At 51.4% G+C, this 18,840-nt stretch overlaps 4 protein-coding genes across 4 annotated transcripts; 2 read left to right on the plus strand and 2 right to left on the minus strand.

Annotated features, from left to right (window-relative positions):
• Positions 1-1,435: 1,435 nt before the first annotated feature.
• Positions 1,436-5,020, plus strand: SMAC4_02802 (uncharacterized protein; the record flags this gene model as incomplete). Its single annotated transcript, XM_003348257.2, has 4 exons — positions 1,436-1,693; positions 1,771-3,218; positions 3,274-3,803; positions 3,861-5,020. 4 exons carry the CDS (start codon positions 1,436-1,438, stop codon positions 5,018-5,020), a joined length of 3,396 nt encoding a protein of 1,131 aa, XP_003348305.2.
• Positions 5,021-5,251: 231 nt separating this feature from the next.
• On the minus strand, positions 5,252-7,273 carry SMAC4_02803 (uncharacterized protein). Its single transcript, XM_003348258.2, has 3 exons — positions 6,426-7,273; positions 6,229-6,347; positions 5,252-6,068 (listed from the first exon to the last, which is right to left on the minus strand). Exons 1-3 carry the CDS (start codon positions 6,968-6,970, stop codon positions 5,521-5,523), a joined length of 1,212 nt encoding a protein of 403 aa, XP_003348306.1. The 5' UTR covers positions 6,971-7,273; the 3' UTR covers positions 5,252-5,520.
• A 330-nt stretch (positions 7,274-7,603) lies between these two features.
• Positions 7,604-10,275, minus strand: SMAC4_02804 (uncharacterized protein). Its single transcript, XM_003348259.2, has 2 exons — positions 9,894-10,275; positions 7,604-9,668 (listed from the first exon to the last, which is right to left on the minus strand). Exon 2 carries the CDS (start codon positions 9,446-9,448, stop codon positions 8,405-8,407), a length of 1,044 nt encoding a protein of 347 aa, XP_003348307.1. The 5' UTR covers positions 9,449-9,668; positions 9,894-10,275; the 3' UTR covers positions 7,604-8,404.
• Positions 10,276-15,994: 5,719 nt separating this feature from the next.
• SMAC4_02805 (uncharacterized protein) lies at positions 15,995-18,219 on the plus strand. The gene is made up of 3 exons (XM_066089844.1): positions 15,995-16,465; positions 16,516-16,623; positions 16,687-18,219. The coding sequence occupies exons 1-3, from the start codon at positions 16,271-16,273 to the stop codon at positions 18,178-18,180; spliced, it is 1,797 nt and encodes a 598-aa protein (XP_065945674.1). The 5' UTR covers positions 15,995-16,270; the 3' UTR covers positions 18,181-18,219.
• The last annotated feature ends 621 nt before the right edge of the window (positions 18,220-18,840 follow it).

Genomic DNA, 18,840 nt, shown 5'->3' on the forward strand with positions numbered 1-18,840 from the left:
CTGCAGCATTGTGACTATCACCCGCCGCCTCGCTTTCTGGGGTAGAAGAGCGGGAAAGACATTGGCAAAGACTGGAGCAGAGATGTACAATCCAGCCCTAGTTTGTTCGTTAGTTTGGTGCCAAAAGCCACTCCCTCATCCGATCAGTGGTGAATGGCATTCTAGAACTGGATTCCCTTGCTTGCTCTGACAACCTGATCCCTTGATAGTTAATGCCGCTCCATGGTTTTAGTTAGCATCCATCCTGTAGCATTGCTAGTGAGCGGCAATTTCCAACGGGTTTGGTCCAGTTTGGTAGCCAGTCACTGCCAGTCCTGGACCTGGTCGCGCAAAAACCAAGACATGTGCAACAAGGCTGGCCGGTGCTGATTCTACTGGTGCGCGAGCCAGTGGCAGTTCGTTGCTCTTGACCGAGCCAGTGCTTGTCTGGGGCTGTTCACACGGGATTCGCACGGGACGGCAATAAAGGCTTTGATCAACCTCCACTTTCAGAGCCGGAGGGGCCATTGCAAAAGCGCCCAAGATCTCAATCCTGTAGGAGGATCGGACATTGAACGCGGCCGACATGATCGATCGGGGAATTGCCACCGCGTCCGCCCACCAGGCTCACAGCGCACTTGACCACAGAGGGGATTCCGAGGTCGAACCACCATTCATCTCATCTTGCCCTCGTTCGTATCTGCCTGGGAGGTTCGGAACATAGGAATTGTTGATTGTCGTACCAGATATAAGCTTTTTGAAACAATAGACATGCGGAATTTCGGGTCAAAGGTTCATTTGACCGGCTTCTTTCTCCCGGTCCAATGTCCGACCTGGAGGTGCGATTGGATCGAATCTCTGCTGTCGTTGCTTTGAAAGTTTACTTGACTTTGAGTGAGGGGAGCAATATGGAACTGGACCCGCGGAAGCTCTTGACCTCCCCCGCTGTGACACATGCAACACTCAAACTGAAAAAGATGTGTGGAAGCCCGTGGCGTTGACGGATGTCTTGGCAGTCGGACAATCTCAGTTCAAGCTTCTGCTAAGCCACACGGGTTTGCGGGGCGCGCCGTGGTCTTTCTCCAGGTTTCCACCGAACCAATCAACGGGGATCATCTCAGCCGGAGAATCACCTCCTCAATGTGGCGCGGGCTTGGACCATGTGCGCCGAAGCAGCGCAAGAGCTATGACGCTTTGGAAGTTAAGCGCGACACCTAGACGCGTACTTTAATTGGAAAATTCACCATTGCGCGTCGAGCGCGACGGGAATGCGGAACGGACCACAAGCCATCTGACCATCAAGGCGGGACAATAGCAACACATAACAGAGAGACAGCTTTATTCAATTCCCACAGATTCCGCAACCGTTGAGCCTAATCCAAGTCGCCATGTCCATCATTGAAACTAGTTAACAAACAACAACAACATTAATGGCGAACATATCTAGCATATCACTATGTCCTCTTCGCTCAGACGGACTTCTGGCGCGTCGCGTCCAACGTCATCAAGGTCTATATCTGCACCGATGCCATCCTTAGCGGTCGCCACAGGACTAGCGTTTCCGGAAATACCAGCATCACCAGTCAAACAACTTCCCCCCACGAGACAGAGCCATGGTTCCCCTGATGTCACTGATGTCAGGAAGCGCAAGTGGGAGGCAACTGGCTTCTCTCAAGCGGGAGATGGCCTCTTGAAGGCATCCGTTGTGCTCAAGGTATATTTGTGCCATTCTGATCTCGAATCACCTTCCTCCCATGTCCGTTAGTCACTGACCGTCTGTTGTTCTCCTAGCCACATCCTTCCAGCCTAACCGACAAGCCGCGCATTCTATTCCCGTTGATGCTTCTTCCACGAGAACACTTGCCTCTGTCTGCCCTCGACCTTTCCCAACCGCAGGGTGATTTCCCCCCTAGCCGCTTCCACGAATCGCGTATTAAGATCTTGGACCTTGAAGGCCGATTGGGCTCAAACATACTTCTTGCCCGATCCGAGGCCAATCGCATGCTATATGCAATTGAGCGTGAAAGCGATGGTTTATACATACTATGCAAGCTTGGGTCATGGGTCGACGTTAATCTCCTGGCCCAGTCCGCAACGGTCGTGTCGAGCCAACGGATGAAAAGCTGCAAGCCATCCCAGCTGGAGGTTGCTGCTACGGGCCCCCTAATCACACCACAAATGTACAAGGAGACGAAACGTCGAAAGCTTGCGATAGAGGAGATTCAATCCTCGCTTATCCGAAAGCGATCAAACACGACAACTACTATTGAGCAGGAGCCCTTGTCTCAGCTGCCTACACCAGTATCAGGGAGTCCTGAATCCAAGAGCTTCGAAAATCGATCCGTCACAGAAACAGCCGAGGTGCCGACAGTGTCGAACAAGCCCGATCCGCCAGCTGCTCCTCCACATCTTGCGGAAGACGTATTGTCGCAACCAACCGCCGAAGGAATTTTCCAAAATATCAGGATGCAGTATTTCGAGGCTCTATACCATTCGAAGGGCTCATTGGCGTATTTTGCAAAGGGGCCGCTCTCTAGGGCACGAGCGGCTTTCCACTTGGACTGCGACTTGAACCTCGAAATGAACGACCTCATTGATTTCCTCAGGAGTCTAGTCCTGACGACAGCTTTGATAGACAAGAAGTATCGTGAAACTTTGCCCGAAGTTATCGGCAAGATGAAGACTGTCGTGGAGGACTCCGATCAAGGGCGTGCGCAGCCGAAGCCTAGAAAGAAGAGGGCCAAGAAACCAAAGCTCGGCAAAAATGGACTATACCCGTCGGAAGAGGAGCATATCGAGCGATGGTGGGTGACGCACAAGCCGAGTACTATACAGGACGATGAGAAGATGGCCACTGCGCCAGAGGCCAAACACCACATCTCGGTCCTACGGCGCCGGGAGACTCAATTGCAGATGATCATAATACTCGAGATACTGGCTCTCGAGCCTCTGAACAGACCAGTAGAAGCTACAGAGGACAGCCAGTTGCCGGGCTTGGAGACGCAAGGAACGTTAGGAGGCGCCAAACCGGAAGCAAACAAAAAGAAGAGCAGGACGACCAACCTGCCGCTATTGCTGGATATGCATGCTGATCGCCTGTGTATTTGGCAGAGCACAACTTTGGATGAAGTTAAGGCTTTGACAGATTCACAGCCTTCTGCTGACGATCAAGAGTCGCCAGCAGAGAATAGCAATTCAGATCCTTTGCGAGATTTCTGTGTCGACATTATCGTACCATTGTAAGTGATTGTCGGTTACCACCAGATGAACTCGGATGCTGACAAACCACTGCAGTTTCTCTGCTCGACTACCGGAGCTTTGCGATTCCATCAACCGCAAGCTAGGCGGTCCGGTGATACAAGCCCCCAAAGAAAAGGCCAAGACAGTTGTGGCATCCAAGCCAAAGCCTGGCGCTCCCGCAAAACGAGTTACGGCGACTAAAAAGGAGAATGAAAGAACTCTTCAGCGTGTGCTGTCCAATGAGCGCATGAAACGGAGTGTCTCGAGGGGACCAGGTGGGACGATCGCACTGCTGCGCTCGGCCAGTGCCACTGCAATCCCGGGCCTGAAAAGAGAAGGCAGCGAACCCCTGTTAGGGATGATACCCAAGGGTGAGGCTGTAGCTGTGAAAGAGAAGAACGTTTCCATCTTCTCGCGGAGCGCCGGGTCTTTGGGAAACAATGAAGACGCCAAGGCGAAAAAGAAGGCACGTCTCGAGGCCGAGCTCAAGGAGGCCATCTCCGCGCTTAAGAAGCCAAACCGGGCCCTGGCTGGCAAAGAGATTGTCGAGGAGGCTGAGAGACGTACAGCCCAGCCCAAGAGTAGTAAGTGTTTTCCTGATCCCGTTTCGGTACGGAGCAAGACTAACAACAGCCTACCAGAGCTCAACAAAAAGCAACCAAGAGCCGCCGGCGTGCAAATCAAGGCCACGCCCGCGAACAATCGCTTCAAGGACGTATTCACCAAAGAATCACAGCCTCTGCACCTGGATCATCTCTTCGAAGAGGATGGTGCCGCCATACCGTCCAGCGCCTCAGTTGTCCCTGCCTCGACTCTACCTCGCAAGTTTACCAATGTGTTTGCCACCTCTACCTCCCCCAACACCGGCCAAGGCGGCAACCCGTCTTCTCAAACAGGAGATGAAGCCAGGCAGATCCCACCGCACAAGCAAGTCCAGGAGACTCCTCTAAGGAAGAAGTCCGTCCCACAGATTTCCCTCCCTCAAATCGACGAGGAAGTTGAGGAAGCGACCCCGGTACCCCCGTCGAAGAACGTGGATGTACACGTCCAAGCAACCCCTGTGCGCAAACAGCGCTTCACACAGCAGAAACTACCAGTACCCCATCGTCCAGATGACCATTTACAAGTACCGCAGGCAACAACAACAACAACAACAACGATAACAACAACAACCCCTCAACGAAAACGACATGTTCAGGGAACTCCTATGCGGAATCGCAAGTCCCTACAATCACTGCCCCAGATCGTGGAGGAAGAAGACTTATTAGACGATCTGCTTACCCACAGCATCCCTTCTTCTTCGCCGCCGGTCTTTGCACAAAGGGGGGCGGGGGCGGGGGCGGGGGCGATTGCGCCCATGTTTAATAGGGGCGCGAAACCTCACCAGCAACAGCAGCAGCAGCGATACCTAGGTCTAGTCCCTCCCACCCCGCTCGGTAACCGCTCCGGTAATAAAGGAGCTACTGCAGCTACCTCAACAGCGGGAGACTTCCCTCCTTCCTCGCCCGGGTTTGCCTTTGCGGAGACCCCGCTGAACAAAACCGCAAAAACAAAGACCGTCACGGTATCCGCTGCGATCGCTGGGGTCGTGGATGACACCCCGATTAAATCTAGGCTTCCGAGTGCTTTTACCTCATCAGCAGCGGGGACCGGTGAGAATAACCGCCCCTTCAGCAGCAGCAGCAGCAGCAGTGGAAGCAGAGGCATTACCAAGATCAAGAAAGAGAAGGACAACAACTCGCCGCCGGTTAGTATATACCAGCGTTTGGGGTGGGACGATACAGATGATGATTTAGCATGAAACAAAACAACAGCTTTGGCATATTTCTTGTGGTTCGTCATTACCTACGTTATATACCCCACCCATGTCATAAGGGCATCTGTATATAACGAACCACCTCAGCAAAGGATTTCGTCGGTCAGGAATCGGAAGAGAAGGTCCGAACGAACAGGGGCTACAAATAGTGAGGGAGGGCTCGAGGCTGTGTGGCACGAAGGAAGATAAATGATAAGTACCATCCATATACGAATAGATAAATATCAGATATCTTGCTTCATCCGTGGTGGCATCTTCATTTGTTGCAATTCTTCAAATCGTGCTACCAAGGGCTCTCATTTTCCTGACTCCCTTTTTCATCTTCTATACACGCCGACGATTGCTGGTATATATATAATGGGGGTTTGATGGGTCTAACTGAGGGTATCTTGTCTCCCCCTCCTCCAAGTTCCCACCCACCTACCTATCTATTTATCCCCTCTGCTTATTTTCTTTCGTTTTTCGTGTGTGACTGACCAACCAACTTAATCACTATCATCATCAACAAGCGCCTCATCCTCATCAGGCGGTCCCGCCCTTTCCTCATCTGCCCCCCCTTCATCATCATCTTGCGGTTGTTCCTCCTCCTCCTCATCTTCTTCTTCCTCCTCCTCTTCCGCCTCCTCCTCCTCCTCCTCCTCTTCCTCGTCCTCCTCATCTACCTCTTCATCCGGAACCGTCTCCGCATCCGACGGGTCCTGATCTTGCAGCTCTTCTCCGTCTACGTCCATCTTTGATGACGATGACAACGAGGTATGATCCACCTTCGCCTTCTTGGCTGACCGAGGTCCCCCTGGTTCTCTGTCTGTTGTCGATGTAGTAGCTGTCTGTGCAGAGGATTGGTTTTGGTTCTGTTGGTTGCTACTGCCGCTGCCGCTGTCGTCGTTGCCGTCGCCGCCGCCGTCGCCCGCTACGCTGCCGCCAGCACCACCACCGGACACGGAACCGGAACCACCACCGCCGAGGCCCTTCTTGGCTGCGGCGACCTTTTTGCGGTAGACTGATCGTTTGGAGGTTTGGATTTCGTTGAACTCTGTAGTGTGGGTGAATGGGTGGTTATTGGTTATTGGTTAGTTATGCTGAAGAAGCAAAGAAGGTTTGGGGGGCGTCTGTCGGTGTGAACAAAGAAAGGGAGGGAAGATGAGGGATGAGGTTGGATGGATGGATGATATGGGATGATGTGGGTAACGTACTAGCAAACTCGGCCTCCAACTTGTCCCGCATGAACCCGTACTCAATCTCGTCTAGAGCCTTGAACACGTCCGCTGGCATGATGGTTTTCTTTCCTGATGATACGGTATGTTCGTTTGCACTGTTAATTGATTTCCGTCAGTGACCGTCAGAGTCCAAGGGTGCCGTGAGTGAGTATGTTAAAAGATGGAAGACATACGCATTAGCCAAATGGCTGATAAAGACCGTTGCACTCTTAGTCATGGCCAGAATCGCATTCGCTTGTATCTGCGTATTCGAAGGCAACACCCCCTTGGCAAGACGGGTGATGATCGATTTCGGAAGCGTGAGATCCTCAATGGTGATGGCATCGCGCTCCTTTTCCCTTTCCCTCTCCCGTTCCTTTTCTCGTTCCCGTTCCTTGTCCTTCTCTGATCCTCCTCCTCCTCCGCCACGCTTAGACTCTGATGGTGATGTTGGTCCTGCTACTGCTGATCCCGTAGTTGACATGGCGCGGACAGACTGGGCCGCCACCGCTGCAGAAGGTGCTGGTGTAGTTTGCTTCTCGGAGGTTGCTGTTGTTGTGGGTACAGGTGGAAGAGGTTCAGAGTCCCGTTCGAGGGCGGCCGCGGCGAGGACGGAGGCTGGGTTGGCGGAGAGAACTGGTTCGCCCGTGGCGGCCATTGTGGTGTCTTCGTCGGCTACAACAAAGCGTGCTACCGAGACGTCGCTGCGACGAGTGCCGTCGCTCTTCTTTGGTGGCATTGTGACTTGGTGGTCTGGGGCTTTTTAATGGAGGGGTACGTCGGTCGTTGAATTCGGGATGGGTTGTTCGCAAGGCTGGTAGTTGCTGGTTTTCCGTAGCGGTACTTTTGCTGGGGAGAATTGGATTCAATCAAAAGTGCTGAATTCCCGTAGGTTCTTTGGAGTACAACAATGCTTTACGATTTGCGGGAATGCCTTCAACTGCGACTGCGGAGTGTGGGGAGGAGCAATTGATGCGATGGGATGATGGAGAAAATTGCGGCGCGTCACCAGAGGACGCGTTAAACAGCTAGGGACGTTTAAAGTGAAGGGTGTTCGCGACGCACGGACCAAGGGCCTTTTCCCTGAAATTAACTCGGAATGGCCTCGAACTGCCATTGGAAAGGTTGTTGGCTCTAGACCTCGGGTCACGTCTCATGGGCATTCTTACATCCAACTGTATGCATCTTGCTCAAGATTGGAGGCCAGAAGCGCCCTGAACATGTCTTCACGGAAACCGATAACATGTTCTTGGCTAGTTTTTTTTTTTAAAAACATTCGGGTGATCGTTTCGTCACAGCAGTGACTGCATATGGTTTGTTCCGAGTACCTGGCTAACACATATACACCAATATTTGACTGTATGGTAGCATCAACGACCATCGTAATAGCTCATCTCTTTATTCTTTTCATGTTCATGTTCAGCAGCAAATACTTGGACAATACACTCAGTCCAATGTTCACTTCCATAGTCGCATCTAACTCAAGTGAAGTTTTGTGGCTGGTTCAAGATTGGTTACCAGGTTATCTCTTTAGCTCCTCAAAACCTCGTATCTTCCCAATCGCCGCTTACTTCTCATTCGCAGCAAACAACCACACAAACATCACCACAAACCACCAACCCCAATACAACCTAATCATACAAAATGACCCAACGACCCACGACAATACACAAGTCAGTCCAGACTGTGTCTGTCCAGAAGCAACGCCCATCTCCTTTCGGCCTGCTGAACAGAGCTTCCATACTTGTGAAATGGCAGTGAAAGTGAACGAAAACCCCAGAAAAGAAAAGGAGAGTAAAGCCAGAAAAGGGTATATCCAACATGAAGTTTCCTCGTTTCGTTCCTGAACACAAGTTCAACAGCCAGCTTGGTCTGGCTGTGAGTCATCCCTGAAGACCAACCAAAAAACAAAAGTTCAAAAAGAAAATGTTCCTGCATCTCGGCAAATGAGCCAGCATTACTGTGGTCCAAGGCATGACTTGGCCTCGGATCCAAAAGAACAAAGTGCAAAGTGTGTGGGGAGGTAGCTTCTAGTACCTCGGTGCTTAGAAGTGGATGGAGGCAGATCATAGATCTGCTTGGAAAAGGATGGCTTTCTAGCCAGAGAGAGAGATGGAGATGGAGATGAAGATGATAACGGACGAGAGCTCATGAAGTATAGGCAATACTCAAATCACCCAATTGCCCGTCCAATCTCCTCCTCTCTCAAAAACTGTCTCCGTGAAAGCCGCGCATCATCACCAAGCGACAACCTCGGAGGAACCGTCACGCCCGAGTGAAAACGTGAATGCTGGTGGTGCATACTGCGGGTGCGAGCGTGGTCGTGGGAATGGCGCCCGGGAAATCCTCCACCTGCCCCTCTTCCCCCTCCTCCTGTGTCGGATGTATAGCCTCCGCCTCGGTAGTATGCTGCCCTGTTGTTGTAGTTGTTGCTGTGGAAGGTTGAGTAACCGCCTATGCTGCTGGTGCTGCTTTTTGAACTCCTCTTCCTCCCATGTCTCGATCTCGGTGCTGATGATCCGACGGCGTGTGCGCCTGGCGGTAGCTTGTATAGCCGAGAGGGTTGGCGCTTGGGCGCTGGTATGAACGGGACATCGCCGGGTACCGTCTCGTCTGTGAGGCCGGCTCGGGAGTTGGGAGCTCTCGCGAGGATGGGGGTTGGTGGTAGTGGCGTGCGGTCGATGCTCGTCTTTCCGTAATAGCCGCTGTGGGTGCTGTGTGCGGCGGACCGAGGCGACCCTTCGTCGAGGGATTCGCGGGTTTCTCCAGCTGTTGCTTGGTCTTGAGGATTACTGTAGACGATGACGCTTGCGGGTTTCTTTACCGAGCTTGTTGATGGTTGTTTCCCATGGCTGGTGTTCAAACGATCCCCAGTTGTCGGTCTGCTCTTTCCATCGACGTCGGTGTTGTCCCCGGTCGTAAACCCGGCCTCTTCACTCTTCGGGTTTTTCCATGTTGCTATTTCCTCGTCGTCGACAGGTGTGACGGTTCGTGAAAATAGCCGTATCCGCCGTTGTTTCTTCCTCCAGCATAGACAGATCACAACAGCCGCCAAAAGAAGGACCACGATGGGGATGGCGCTGCTTAGGATGATGGTGAGAAGCTTACTTCCTGTGTCTGGACTCGTGGCATCGATGTCGTCGCCATCGAATGGGTCTCCCCTTTTCTGATGTGTAACGGCGTGGACAAACCTCGTCACGGTCGTGATCGGGGGCATAATAGGGACATGAAGTGAGGTATGGAGGAAAAAATGAAAATGAAAGTCGAGAACGGGTTGCCGTATTTCTCACAAAAACAAGGCATAGAAGAGAAAGGATGACGATCGGAAAGTTGACTTGATGGAGACTCGTGAATGATAATTTCCTTGCCAGCTTCCAGACGGGTCTAATCCGAGAAAATAAAGAGCTTGGTAGGTACGACAAGCGTAAAAATGCCTGCTGAAGATGTTGTTAGCACTCATGATCGGTATGATTAGTTTCCTGTGCGGATTTGCCCATAGAGCGCCAAATCTTTGTTTCGAAATCGACCGGTCGTCCTGTTGAGTTTTTCCACAAATGGCTGACGTCTGACCGTTGGTACTATATCACGCTTGGCTTACGAAAGGTGAAAGAAAGAGGGCCATGGGTGAGGTACGAAATGTGAGAAAAAAACCTATGATTTACCTTTTCAAGAAGTCATTGAGCTGGTGTTAATCTCAGAGACGACTCGTTACCATACGACTCGAGTTGATGGGAGCGGATGAAGAACTCGAAAGCAAGAGGTGCGGCGATAAACGTAGACGGCTTGAACTGTGGAGGGAAAACACAGACGTCGAATAACTCGAGGAACAAACCATTGGCACAGAGGCCTTGTGGTCTAGAGTGCTCGGAAGAGAGAGAAAGGTGAAAGGGCGGGATAAACGAGAGGAGGTGGTTCTTTGATGTTCAAACCGCTTGGAGTACAGAGCAAGCAAGCTTGGTCCCAACCGGCCGACATACAGTGTACGCAGCAGCAAGGAAGCAACCACGAGGTCGGAAGTAGGTGGCGTACCCTACAAGGTTATAGCTATAAAAAAATCGACGAAGACCTGGAAAAGGAACGACCGGCATATAGATTCCCAGTCCGTGCTGTAGGCACATCAACAAAGGACGGGCACTATCCCATCCTGGGCAGGAGCGTGGGCTAGGCGGGCGGGGTGTGGTGAAGTGTGCGTTTTGTGATGGATACTAGGTGGTGGATGGTGGGTGTGAGCACCAGCAAGACTCGAGATCCTAGTACCTTGCATATTCTCCCAGTTCCACCCCTTTCGGGGCACCCGCAGTCCCACCGTTCCGTTATGGATGTGTAAGCCCAACGTCGGAATTGAGAGGAAGGTATGTGAATCTCAACAATATCCTCGTAGGAGCCATTCAGAGGTCGTTGGTCGAGTTCCCCATGTATGGTTTGGGACAAGTGTACAATGGAAGCATCGCACGTGCCACAGGCCTGCAAAGTCAAGCTGCAGTGATGGTCTCAACTCTCAAGTGATGGTTGGTCAACTTGCCAAGGGCAGACAGATCTTTTGGTCGTGGGATCGGACACGCCCCGCTTGGATGACAGGACAATGGAACCCTTCCGGGCACTTGACCGAGACAGGCGGTACGCCGGCAGGTTTGTATACCTACGTTTCTACGTAGTGTAGTGTACAATTTAAAAACAAAACAAAAAAAGCCACCTCTATCTCCACGCAAACGGTGCTGAGTTTGGGGGTGATTGGAGGGGTTCAGTATGTAAACAGCTTTAATGGGATGTTGATACCTATCTTACATAGACGAGTCCATAATAGGCAGCGGATGGTTTCGGCGACAGACTCTCCGCAATGCGGCCTGCAAGTTGTGTAAATGACAACAATGATAAGCAAGATGCAATCGTGGGGGCACAGCAGACAACAGCCGGCATAGGTCACTGCATCGCACCGTCGCAGTTGAGGTTGTGAAAACTGAAAAAAGCTGCTACCGTCCGATTTCATGAATGGCGTGCTTGGGGCGGCGGGGTGTTGTTCGAGGGGAGGCGTAGCATGCCCGGCGATGGGGACTCGACGGACGTTTCAATAAACAAAAAACGGAAACAGGATCGTGGAGCTCCAGGGCATGAAACGTCAAGTTCCCTTGTCGATGACATGGCCGAACCCAATGCGAACAAAGAAATTGTCATTTTGCTTTCAATGCTGCCATGTTTGCTCACCGCCTCGGAGACCTGGACCGACCGACCGAGTTCACAAATCAACGCCCACAGATATCAATTATCGTTCATGAATGGTCAAAAGAGAGGTTTGAATCGATGGATGACAAGAGGCAATTCCTGAAACATTGAAATCCAAGGGCCCGCTCTCTGTCGTGGATGCTGCTTATTGGCTGGTCAGCCCAGGGTGGGGGATGAGAAAAAGCCCGGTCTTCCAAATGTCCCGGCCAGGCTTCCGCTTCGTTGCTTGAGTCTCTGAAGTGGAAAGTGCAAGTGAGTGCTGCAGGGCCGATTGCTTACACTACCTCACTGCAGTAGCTCAGATTTATCAGAGTCTACAAGGGGCAGATTCAGTTGCAAGGAACAGAAATTCTGATATGAGAGAATGGTCCGAAGTGAAATGGATCCAACAACGGTCTCTTGGGGGCTCTTTCATTCACGGCACTTCGTTTCCGTCTAGGACCAATGCTTGGACCACTGCCTGGGTATCACTATCCGGGTACAGCATCATCTTTTCAAAGTCATCGCCGGTTGAATCGGAGGAGTCAAGGAGGAAATAAAAAATCCACACGAAATCTCCGAGAAAAGATGGAGATTTTACCCCATCTGGAATCGGCAACCTTAACAGCCTTAACAAATCGTCTGGGGTATGTGGAGCTATTCGGAGAAGCTAGGCCTAACCCGGTAAGATTCTGGATTGTGCAGGAAACGGGCGGGCCAGGCACTGTTTCCAACTTACCCCACCGATCCACACCTGTTCCTGATCACTAAGAGCTTGGGCCATACCGTTACATTACTAGCAAAGCTCTCAAAACATCGTCCCATTTTCCTCTCTCCATCAACTCGATAACAGGTTTTCTGAAGATTGGCATTCCGATCCTGTGAGGTTGTTCCTAGTAGCCTAATGGAGTGTCGTTCCTCGATACGATATCATGATGAACAACAGCGGGCAAGACACATAACTTCCATATCACTGACCGGCCTGAACCCAGATGTAAGGGAGAGACCCTCTACTGAGAACAAAAGGAACGGGTGCAGACAGAAAAGAAGCAATGGATGGGATGCGATCCTGTTCCTGCATTAGCAATCGTCACCCGCAGCAAAGCACCTAATACAGTATTGGCCCTTTTCCGTTAGTGAACCTGAATTGTCTCAATGACCGCCCATCCTTTGTCCCTCCGCGCTTATGGATCCCATCTGGGCAATGATCGTTGGTGCCGTCGTTGTGCAAACGTTGCCTTGTGCCTCGATACAGCCGGGTTTCACTGTGGTGGTGGTGGTGGTGTAGTGTACGCTTGGAGCGGATGTTGTTTGATCCGCTGCATACCTACCTACCTAGCCTGGCCTACCCCATCTTTTAGTTCCCGTGTGCTCAGAAGAAAGGTTGGTGATGCTCTCTGAGCCCAGCTGCATGCCAACATTTCGAATCCACGTTTTAGAACACCTACCCCTCCGTCTATCCCGTCATTGCGCCCGTCTTCGCTAGTATCACTGGGGTATTTGTAGAGATATCGAGGCAGATTCACAAGACAAGAGAGAAACGGATATCTGCACTGTCCCACCCGTTCACAACAACGAAAAGAGTGTTACCGAAAAAAAAACTGTACACAAGCCTCACTCACTCCTTCGCAAACACCGCTTTTGGTGGCTGCATCCCGCCGGGACACTGCTTTTCCCACCCCCTCAAGCGCCCATGCGGTTCATGTTTGTTCCCGTCGATATATATTCTCAATACTCCCATTTCTGGATAAGTACTCGGACAAAATCAAGTTTGCAAAAGCATGCTCACCTATGTACGGTTGAACGTATCTTCCTCTTCAGACCGGCTGCTGCTGCTGTCAAAAGTTACCTCTTCACATTCAAAATTACACAACATTTTTTGGAAGAGGATTCAAAGGATTTGTGGTGGGCACATAACGATGTAAGTTTGCACACACGCAACATCAACATGTTCGAGTTCGGCGAATGGTTGTTATCGATTCCCGTAGGACAAACTTGAAAACCCGCTACGCCGGTCAAGTTGACCTACCTTTGCGCGCGGTACTATGTGTGCGAGATGCTGTGCAGGACCAAAATGCTGTGTAAGATGCTGTCATTTGACAGTCTCGCCAGCCACAAAGATGCGTTGGACTACTAGGTAAAAGAAACTGGAATGTGGATGGCGGTGGCTTCCAGTCGACCGGTGTCTATCCCGCAAGCGAAGAATACGGAAGGCTGAAAAATGAAAAGACCACTACTGTAACTAGGTAGTTGCCCCTGGCGAGTTGCATATGGCTGTGGTCTTGATGTCCAAAGTTATCCTAACTAAGAAGGATCTTATTTCAGATTTAATCCAAGCCATTATTATTTCGGCGAGGCTTTACAAGTTATCATATTTTTAAGCAGCACATGACGCTTTCGACCGGTTTGTGACTTATCAGATTTCTGCGACGGTTAGATAGTATCGAAGGTCCGATATGGGTAGTAGTTGAGTATTTACCCCTGAGATTATACATCCAACTACTAGACCAATTATCAAGCTTACCACTCATTCCCCTCCCCTTCGAGCGACCATGGGGCTCCGGGCCGAGCCATAGCCCATAGGCCAATTCGACCACTCTGCTTGCACTTTTACCAAATCAAACACATATCTGGACGGGAAAATCTCCGAGGAAACGACCGCGGCCGGGATTCCTGCGCCTGCGCCTGTTCCTGCAGTGACGTGGTCATGATCGAGAGGTCTGGAGAAGCGAGCTCGGGAACCAACCAGACCTCTCAGACGCCATCTAACATCGTCGACTCGTCGTCTCACCTCTCTTCCTCTTGGTCTGGGCCTGGGGTTTGCAACGGCAAGCCTGTCAGGGCTGAACAAGGTGGTCCTTTTGGTCCAAACTTCAGGCTTTTATCGTCAACCAGTTATCACTTCTAAACACCATGTCGTAATGGTGTGGGGTTCGAGTTTCAAGTGGTCAAGTGGTCAAGTGGTAGTCAATGCCGGCCTCGTTTTATGGCAACGGCCAATGATTTGGCAACGGCCGTGGTTTGGAGGGCTCGGGAGAGTTTGTTGAAGGGGCACTTATGACCGGTGATTCGTCCGTGGGGTTGATCCGCTTCACACCCTCTCTCTCATTGTGCCGTCTGTGAGCTGTCTTGTCGTGAAAACAACAAACAAAGGGCTCTCTGGTATCAAGAAGCAGTTCGGGCTTACTTCCGCTGTTTCGGTCGGGTTCAATTGTGAGGGCCGATATTTTAAGACTGTTTTGATAGAACGTGAGGTTGGCAACCACATATCACATTGTAGCTTGAACCTACACAAGGAAATGCCAGCGGGCATTTCAGTTCTTTGAGCACCCTCGGAGAGGTAAAGAGGCGAGCGGTTGTAAGAAACCGAACGTGGACAACACAATACCGCTCGTTGCGGTTGAGAAAGGCCGGTGTGAAAGTGTTATATGGAGTGCAATAATTCGGAGAAATATCGACTAAAGTCCATTAAGCGTTCTGCGATCTACGAACTGTCGATGAAGCTGGGTGAAAGGTATAATAAAAACGCACTGGTGCGCGTAGGAGTATTTCGAAGGTGTTGGTAACGTCTAGGACCCAATGGATCGTGATGTGATCGGTTTGTTCTTAGGGCAACTCGGGAGGTACGTAGAGCATTAGGTATCTCTGTCAAGGAAACCCACTAGATTAAAGATGGACGTTGTATCCTTCTAACGTGAGTCCTTTCAATATGAATGAAGAGAAAGGAGTCGGAAGTTCACGAAGTTGTCCGGATTGTGAGTCCCATCTTCACGAGTCAGACACTTGCATGATGCCGCGGGAACGCCCCCGGACTACAGTGGGCTCGTGGAGCTTAGCGGGATTCTCCAGTTCTCCACCCCCAGATTCATCAAAACATCCAACGACCGACGAGACTTTCGTCAACGGAATCCGTCACTTGCCACTTCCTCATCGTTTTACTACCGCGAACTGCTCTTGAGAGCTGATTCTTCCATTTTGTCAATATTCGTCGGAATTCGCTGTTAGAATAACATCTCTCTATTTCGTATCTGCAAACAGAGATCTCCAATGACCATCATGTCGTTTCATACTTCGGCTCAAGCTAACCCGTTGCCTCCGACAACCGGGCTTTCGAACCTTCAAAACACCTTCCGGACTCCTTCAACTCCGCAATACGGATCGCTGACTGAGGACTGGAAGTTGAACTGCCATGTGAAGCTCGGCTTCTAGACAAACGATAAGACGATAGCCGGAGGTTCATCGGCGCCAGCACCCTTGTTATCGGCTTATCGTTCAAACAACGCTCCTGCCCGAATAAGATATTGGCCAATGAGATGTCCCCAGCCCCGCACGATAACGTCAAACGGCGAGGACTTCGTGCAGCTCGACATGTCTAAAGCCGTCACAAAGCGATCCGTCAATCATAACCTGGAGCTGGATTGGCTGAGAGAGATGGAAGGAGCGGGCTGAAGGCATTCGTACAGGGCAAGAGCAACCGCTTGTGAGGGGAAGACGATGAGGGGTGGTTTCCATACGCCAATGACGGGAAGGGTCCAACTGTTCCTCTTAACTTCAACTCTAACACCATCGTCAAATATTCAATTCCACAAGCCCGCCTACAGGTACTCGGCCGAGATCAACTATCTTCTCTAGGCAGGTCCAACTCGAAAGTCCAAAGGCGACATCCCACACGAAGCACTTCCTGAGTGTACAGCTGCCACAATAGCGACCGTACAACGGCAGTTCCGGTCCTTTGCAATTGTCTCTCCCCTGCACCTGAGATCTTGCCTGAGATCTTGAAAAGCATACAAATTTACAGAAGGGACCACTTGGACCGAGGAACCAGGTCAAAGCCAACACGATGTCGGCACAGAGATTCCAGAGGCTGTCTCTTACCACCTCGAGTGGCCTGAGATCCGCTCGTATATCCTCATCCACTTTCACCCCGGCACTGTTAAGGCCACATCTACGTCGCCAGGGGGTCAAAGCCAACATCGTCAGGGCGAACTCGACCCTCGCAACCTTCAAGGTTCCTACAGTGGCCAATGAGCTGAACGTGAGTATGTCTGAGCCCTATATAACCGGCATGTCTGACAATATGGGTAGCAACACTATGCCAAAGGTTCCGAATCGAGGCACAAGCTCACGGAAGCCTACACGGCGCTTTCTGAGAACCTCCCTGTTGAAGTTCCCATTGTGATTCGCGGCAGGACGGTAAGACTTTTCTAGTGACCCGTTCATCCAAACCTGCCTGCTAACCAACACGCATAACCCTAGCTTAGCAAAGCAGACACCAAGTACCAGGTGAACCCGGCCGATCACAAGCAAAAGATAGCCACTTATGCCGTGGCAACTCCCGAAATGGTCAATTTGGCCATCAACGCCGCCCTGAATGCAAAGCCAGCATGGGAAAACCTGCCCTTCGCTGACCGAGCGGCAGTCTTCCTCAAGGCAGCCGATCTGATCAGCACCAAGTATCGCTACGAGTTGATGGCCGCAACAATGCTGGGCCAAGGCAAGAACGCTTGGCAAGCCGAGATTGATGCTGCCGCCGAGCTGTGCGACTTCCTCCGCTTTAACGTCCAGTATGCGGAGCAACTATACGCTGAGCAACCGGTACATAACTCCCCTGGCGTCTGGAACCGCGTCGAGTACAGGCCACTGGAAGGCTTTGTCTATGCTGTTACCCCTTTCAACTTTACTGCCATCGCGGGCAACCTTCCTGGCGTGGCAGCACTACTGGGCAATGTTGTGATCTGGAAGCCGAGCGATCACGCGATTCTCAGCAACTACATCCTGTACAAGGCCCTTCTCGAAGCAGGACTCCCACCCGATGTCATTCAGTTTGTTCCAGGCGATCCTGAATTGGTGACAAAGGAAGTGCTCGCGCACAAGGAGTTTGCGGCTCTTCACTACACAGGCAGCACTGCCGTATTCCGCAAGCTCTATGGGCAGATTGGCGCTGGAGTTGCTGAGGGTCGGTACCGGTCATATCCTCGCATTGTTGGCGAAACCGGTGGCAAAAACTTCCACCTGATTCACAAGTCTGCCGATCTACAAAATGCTGTTGTCCAGACGGTCCGCGGTGCATTCGAATACCAGGGCCAAAAGTGCAGCGCCACTTCCCGACTGTACGTTGCCAAGTCGATTTGGCCCGATTTCCAGGAGCTTCTCGTCCAAGAAACGGAGAAGTTGAAGGTCGGCCCACCCCAAGACCATGGCAACTTCATCGGCCCTGTCATTCATGCCGCCTCCTTCCAAAAGCTGAGCACAGCCATCGACGAGGGCAGGAAAGACCCAGAACTCCAGTTGATTACGGGAGGAGAATACGACAGCTCAACTGGCTACTACATCAAGCCGACGATCTTTTTGTCCAAGACGCCAGACCATAAGCTCTTCTCGACGGAGCTATTCGGACCCGTCTTGACAGTCTATGTCTATGATGACTACGTAGATAGCACCAACTCTATCTATGATATCATCGACGGTGCCACGGAATATGGGCTGACAGGCTCAGTCTTCGCGACGGACCGGGCCGTCATCCGCCTCGCAGAGGAGAAACTCCGCAACGCAGCAGGCAACTTTTACATCAACTGCAAGAGCACCGGTGCTGTTGTAGGCCAGCAGCCGTTTGGTGGCAGCCGGGCGAGCGGGACAAATGACAAGGCCGGCAGCATCAACATTCTAAGCCGGTTTGTCAGTATGAGAAGTATCAAAGAGGAGTTCAACTCTACGACGACGGTGACCTATCCCAGCAATGAGGTAGAATAAGACCTTATTCATATACAGGCAAGCACCAGATCTCGAAACGACTTTGATGATACTGACGTCGATCCCTTCCTGACGCTTCGCATGTTCGAGGACTTCACGGTCAATGGGGTTGTGTGCACTGAGCATTCATCCAGAGACTGGTTGGCACCTCCCAGCAGCGCATGTCGTACAAGAGCAGCGTCTATCGATAACATGTTGGAGTCCTAAGCTAATGCCATCGTGCTGGTTTATCGATTCCGATTGCTCAGGAGGAGTTGTAATACAGGGAGCCGGCATTTGTAAATGTGTTCATTTAGGTGCTTTCGACGGAGGTGTTAATGGGCAGCGTTGAGACAAATGCAATGTTGTTGGATTAGGCGTCTAGCAAATCAAATCACAACCCGATCCTGAAGTTGCATTGTGTTGCTGGCTTTACATGGCATAGGTACTTTATCGCTAATTCAACCGCCTCACCCTACGCGCCTTTGTTACCCTTTCCTTCTGACTTTGTGAGTCCGCGAGAGTTACGGACGGCCCGTCGTTCTGCCCCGTGTCGAGGATCGTCTTGACCCTCAAAGGCCACGTGCGGGCTGCCTTAAAAGAGCTTGGATGGCACCGGGGGCTGTAAAAAGGGTTGGGGACCTCGATGGTCACTGACGATGTAGATAGGACAAGCATTTG

The sequence above is a fragment of the Sordaria macrospora genome, chromosome 1 (genome assembly GCF_033870435.1).
Source record: "Sordaria macrospora chromosome 1, complete sequence".
NCBI classification, from domain to species: domain Eukaryota; kingdom Fungi; phylum Ascomycota; class Sordariomycetes; order Sordariales; family Sordariaceae; genus Sordaria; species Sordaria macrospora.